We start from the raw sequence: 6,294 nt of genomic DNA, 5'->3' as shown, positions 1-6,294 counted from the left end.
TGTGTATTGTGGTTTTTGTATCTAGGTCTGTCGCCAAGCAACTGGTGAGCGGGAAGTCGGTGCAACCAGAGTCATTCGAAAGTGTCACCATCTACTTTAGTGACATAGTAGAGTTTACGCAGCTATCTGCCCAGAGTACACCTATGCAGGTGACAGCTTTTGTATAATAAATGTTTTTCTCGATGGAAATGCGATGATAAACATCCTGATTTTTGTACTGTTGATCTTCTTACAGCCGAATATTCAGCCAATGGAAATTCTTATTAGTGTCTAGTTTTTAATGCCAATTTAGGGCATATGTACTACAACTGTTGCAGAGATCGGATTAATTTTCAAGTTTTACATTTAGGCGAATTTGTATAAAAATACCGTGCTGGAGATAACGTGCTCTTAAAAAAATACAGTTAAAGGAACAGGAAAAATTAACTTGCCTTGGCACGTAAAATTGAGAATATTTTTGTTTCTAGACGATTTAACTAAACTGGAATAACTTCAACATGTTGTTATGTAATCCCGCCACCTTATACACGGTCATATGTTGCTATAACCACGCATTTTATTTGAATAATTTTGTTTTAGCACCGAATGCTTGGTTTATTTTAGCAAAAACTTTCATGTTTCCGACAGGTTGTCGACCTTTTAAATGACCTGTACACGTGTTTCGATGGCATACTGGAACACTTTGATGTTTATAAGGTACGCACAAACACACCAGCTTTGAAATAATCGTACACCACACCTACGAATTTTAAATAACAATAAAAATAGGGCCAATAATATGCTGCCCGAATTAAAGTGCCGGTCGTCTTAGAAGAGGTAGATTTAACAAATCTCACTTAAATTTCTTATAATATTAAATATATTAAAGACTATGTAAAATCAACAACTGTGTTTTTTTTCAACAACTGAATGAAACCTGTCCATAAGCATGTGAACGCGAATTTCATACACGAAGTTCACGGTTTATTTCCCCTTTTTTGTAAACGCAATTAGGTATTGTACTTTGAACGTTCACTAGTTGTTTACACCTAAAGCGTTAGTTACAAGAACGATAAAATCGCGCACGCGTAACAAACACTCCATAGAAAAAAGTAAAATTTATATTAAAAGGTTAAATAGGTATTAAGTATTAAATAAGTAAAATATAAAAATGTTTTTTTTCAGGTTGAGACCATCGGGGATGCGTACATGGTTTGCTCAGGCATTCCTATCAAGAATGGAATCAATCACGCTTGCAATATTGCGCGAATGTCCTTGAACCTACTCGAAGCGATCGATCATTTTCAAATCCGTCATCGTCCCGGCGTAAAACTCAATCTTCGAATTGGACTTCATTCGGGTAAGATGTGTGACTCTGCTTCATTCAGGTAAGATGTGTGACTCTGCTTCATTCAGGTAAGATGTGTGACTCTGCTTCACTCAGGTAAGATGTGTGACTCTGATTCACTCAGGTAAGATGTGTGACTCTGCTTCACTCAGGTAAGATCTAACTCGATTACCACTCGGCCGAACAATAGAAATAGAAATAGCATTTATAATAAAAAAACTAGGAATTATTGGATCTAAATCGATCATCACTCCAACGAGCAGTAGAAATAGCACATATCTCTCTACATGTGTGTAAACCGGGGAATTTGGCCACACCATAAGCATCAATAGATTGACGCATCCCATGCTGACCTACGCCCTCCTATGACGTACGTATGTCATTTCCTGCGGGTTTTTTTCAGGAAATTGTGCTCAATGAATCCATTAAGTTGGACTGGACCTTCAAGTACTCGATCATACGCGACATAATCAACGTAAGTTAGAGAGAATAACACCTGTTCAACGTTCCTGTCTTACCTGATGATTCTGATTAACCATCAATTATTAAAAAAATTGTCTTTATTAATTATTATTCCTAACTAATTATAGCTCATTGTAGGCGGATTATGACCCAGATCATGGACTTGTTGTAGTAATTCATTGTTGCTACCGTTTCTATGGGTCTACGCATACGTAACTTACTGGCCTCTCTATATGTATGTCTGCGGCCTCTCTATGTCTCTCTATAATTATGTCCGCAGGGCATGCACTACTTGCACGAGTCGAGCATACGCTCACACGGCAAGCTGAAGTCATCGAACTGCGTCATCGACTCGCGCTTCGTGCTCAAGATCACCGACTTCGGACTGAAGGGCTTTCGTGACGTCATCGACGAGGAAGAGCAAACCGCTTGTGACAACGCCCACCGTGAGTACGACCGATCGCGGCGCCATCGCGTGGCCGCTTTCGGAAGACGAATTCCTCTTCCTGGATGGCGGTGCGCGCGTGAGATTTTGGTTCGGCTGTACAGATATCCTTGTCGTTGGTGCAGGGGCGCGTACAGGGGTGGGGGAGGGAGTCTAGGGTGTCCGGACCCTTCCCTGCTCGCGCAGAAAACGCATCTGAGGGAGTCTAATTTCAAAATTTTTCTGGGGGACGGCCCCCCACACACCCCCTTAGCGTGCTCCCAAGTTTGAGTTACGGTTAGACGTTAATATATAGAGATTAGTGGTCTTCCTCCTCCCAATTCACCCCCCGGGTGTTTACAGGACTGTTGTGGACGGCCCCAGAGCATCTGCGCAGCACGCAAGTAGCGTGGAATGGCACACAGAAGGGCGATATCTACAGCTTCGCCATCATCACGTGGGAGATCGTCAATCGACAGGCACCGTACGATGGCGATGACAGCTACCTGGAAGCACAGGGTATAGCGTGGATGATGATGATGATGATGATGATGATGATGATGATGATGATGATGGTGATGATGATGACGATGATGATAATGATGATGATGATAATGATAATAATAATAATGATTAAAAAAAATCGAATATCAATAATAATTATTATTAATAATGATACTTAACGACAAAACGCGATAATAAAATAGTAGTAGTAATAATAATAATAATAATAATAATAATAATAATAATAATAATAATAAAACTATGCTGGCCCACGAGAGTCAATACGATGACGTTGGGGTTAAGCTACCGGGTATAGTTAGAGTTAGAGTTGAGGTCAGGTTATATTTATACGTAGCTTTAATCTGAACCGTAACTATAACTTCAAATCAAACCTAATGTTGAGGCGCCATGTACGGCGCTACGTGAGTTGCGACCATGTCGTACTTAGTAGTAACTAATAGAGTTTAAAGGACGCTAATGTATGCGCAAATTAAAACGGGCTAATGTATGAAGCCATGTACAGAGCTGTCATGTTGTGTGCATATGTCTTATCTAATCTATCTAATCTATCTATCTATCTATCTAATCTATCTACTTCTATCTATCTATCATATCTATCTATCTATCTATCTATCTATTATCTATCTATTTATCTATCTATCTATCTATCTATCTATCTATATCTATCTATCTATTTATCATATATATAATATATATATATATATATAATATGCGTGCCGTGCGTGCGCGCGCGGTGTGTAGTTGCTATCTATCTATCTATCTATCTATCTAATCTTATCTATCCATATATATATATTATGTGCGTGCGTGCGTGCATGCGCGATGCTGTGTGTGTGTGTGCGTACGTGTGTCTGTGCTGGGTTGGTGTGTGCGTGTGTGTGTGTGTGTGTCGTGTGACTGTGTTGTTCGTGTGTATGTGTAGTGTGTCACGTGTGTGTGTGTGTGTGTGTACTCTGTGGTGTGCGTGGTTTGTGTGTGTGTGTGTGTGTGATGTGTGTCGTGTGATGGTGTGTGTTGCGTGCGTGATGTGGAAGTGTGTGTGTGTGAATGTATGTGTGTGTTGTGTGCGCTATGTGTGTGTGTGTGTGTGTGTGATGTGTGTGTGCTGTGTGCTGGTGCCGTGGTGGCTGACTGCGTGATGTGGTAACATATGTCAGTGTTTATGTGTATGTTTAGAGGTGGTTAAGCGGGTGGAGCAGGGCATGACGCCGTACTACCGGCCGCGGCTTCACGACGACGCGTGCCAGCAGCGAGCTAGCACAACTCAATCCAAGACTGCTGGGCCGAGGACCCCGCCTCCCGCCCGACATTCCACGCCATCAAACTAGACATCGCCAAGATCGACAAGTGAGTTTAATAATAATAATATCAAATAAATAATAATAACAACAATCTGGATTGAATCCCGCAATGTCCCAGGTTGGACACGCGTCTACCAGAAGCTACCTGCTAATGCCTGTGATCCACTGTTTGGAACATATAATAATAAGTGAATTATTATTAATTTATTATTATTATTATTTATATATATATTAGTTATTAAGTAGTAGTTAGTAGTGTTAGTAGCTAGTAGTAAAGCCAGCCAACCAGCAGTACGCAACAGCAAGTAACAGCAGCTATAGACTAGAGCATAGTAGAACAGTGCAGCAGCAGCAGACAGACAGCAGCAGTATCAGCCAGCCAGTATAACAGGAGTAGCAGCAGCAGTGATAGCAGTAGCAGCAGTACCAGCAACAAACAGCAGCTGCAGTGCAACAGCAGTAGCAAACAACATAGTAGCAGCAGCAGTAGCAGCCAACAGTTAGCAACATGCGAGTTAGCAACAAACGAGCTAGAGGCAGCCAGTAGCAGCAACACGGCATAGTAGTCAGGATGCGCGACCTAGGGCTCACGCCATGAACCCGGTAATGAGAAGCACACGTGTTAAAAACGGAGATAAAATGTAAAAATTTTCTAATTTGGTTTTTGGAGGGGCTTGCCTGACGAATTCGGATTGTCGATCTAGTCCGAACATAAAATTAATGAGCAAAGCAGCATATGGTCAGCACTAAACAAGCCGTATCATTACCATAGACATTTTAACTAGACTAGCAACAGTCAAACCCGTGTGTGTGCGGTGATGCTGATGGTGATCTGTCCATGGAATGCACTTTTTTCGTTTCCCTCGTGCAGCTAATATTAGAGGCTCTTACCGTTTTGCTTCACCTACTCGCTGTGCTTTCACCTGCTGTGTCCGGCAGATGGCGTTCCCGGGCACATACCAACAGAGCTATGGTGACTATAGACTCTATATACTCTCTATATATAGACTCTATAGACTCTATAGACTCTATATACGGCTCTGCATACCATAATGACAGGAGTGTATAATATAGTATAATATAGGATAATAATATATAATAATATCTATATTATGCACTCCTGATACTAAAGCAGGACCGGTAAGGAATATGACTCGATGCATCTATTGAAGAGGATGGGAACAGTATGCCCTGAGATCTCTGAGAGCCTGGTAGAGGAGAGGACGATAGCCTTTCTCGACGAGAAACGCAAATCCGAGCAGCTGCTCTACGAAATTCTTCCCAAGTATATATTATTTGACCGTTCGCCATCCACCTCACTAAACTATCGGCCTTCTTCAGTTTTTTACCTTTCTAGCTGTCTCGCCTCTCTCTCTCTCGCCCTCTCTCTCTCTCTCGCTCTCTCTTTCTCGCCTTCTTCTCTCTACTCTACTCTTCTCTCTCTCTCTCTCTATTCGCGCGCTCTCTCTCTCATATCGTATCTCTCTTCTCTCTTCTCTCTCTCTCTCTCTTTCTCTCTCTCTCTCTCTTCTCTCTCTCTCTCTCTCTCTCTATCGCTCTCTCTCTCTTCTCTCTCGCTCTATCACTCTCTCTCGTCTCTCATCTCTCTCTCTCTCTTCTCTCTCTCTCGCTTTTTTTCTCTCTCTCTCTCTCTTCTCGCTCGCTTCTCCTCGCTCGTCTCTTCTCGCTCGCGCTCTCTCTCCTCTCTCTCTCTCTCTCTCTTCTCTCTCTCTCTCTCTCTGTCTCGCTTTTCTCTCTCTCTCCCTCTCTCCCTCTCTCTCTCTTTCTCTCTTTCTCTCTCTCTCTCTCTCTCTGTCTCGTTTTCTCTCTCTCTCCTTCTCTCTCTCTCTTTCTCTCTCCCTCTCTCTCTCTCTTTCTCTCTCCCTCTTTCTCGTGCGCGCGCGCGCGTGTTGTGGTTCGCTTGTGCGTGCGTAATGCTGTGAGACTGTGGTGTGTGATTTGTAGTGTGTGTGTGTGTGTGTCGTGTGTTAGTCAGCGCGCGCGTTCGTGCAGTGCGTTGGTGCGTGCGCGTGCGATGCGTGCGCATTTGCGCTGCGTGTGTCGTGTGTGTGATGTGTGTGTTGTGTGTGTGCTTGTGTTGATGTGTGTGTGTGTGTGTGCTGTGTCGTGTGTGGTGCGTGTGCGTGCGTGCGTGTGTGCATGGTGTGTGTACATTCGTGCGTGTGTCTGTGTGTGTATGTGGCGCGTTTAGCTTAGTGCCTATTAGTGTGCCAACTGCCGGGGGTAGGCATCTG

At 43.1% G+C, this 6,294-nt stretch overlaps 1 protein-coding gene across 1 annotated transcript in view; it reads left to right on the top strand.

Moving 5' to 3' along the window:
• The first annotated feature begins 909 nt into the window (after positions 1 to 909).
• LOC106814105 (atrial natriuretic peptide receptor 1-like) overlaps positions 910 to 6,294 on the top strand; it is a 10,832-nt gene continuing 5,447 nt past the window's right edge. Inside the window, 6 exon segments of the mRNA XM_014818380.1 lie at positions 910 to 930; positions 1,165 to 1,191; positions 1,731 to 1,802; positions 2,070 to 2,235; positions 2,577 to 2,732; positions 4,010 to 4,085. Coding sequence (XP_014673866.1) covers positions 910 to 930; positions 1,165 to 1,191; positions 1,731 to 1,802; positions 2,070 to 2,235; positions 2,577 to 2,732; positions 4,010 to 4,085 — 518 coding nt within the window.

This window comes from Priapulus caudatus, unplaced genomic scaffold (genome assembly GCF_000485595.1).
Source record: "Priapulus caudatus unplaced genomic scaffold, Priapulus_caudatus-5.0.1 Scaffold872, whole genome shotgun sequence".
NCBI classification, from domain to species: domain Eukaryota; kingdom Metazoa; phylum Priapulida; class Priapulimorpha; order Priapulimorphida; family Priapulidae; genus Priapulus; species Priapulus caudatus.
Note: the sequence above shows the minus strand (reverse complement) of the source record. Positions and strands in the feature narration are given on the sequence as shown.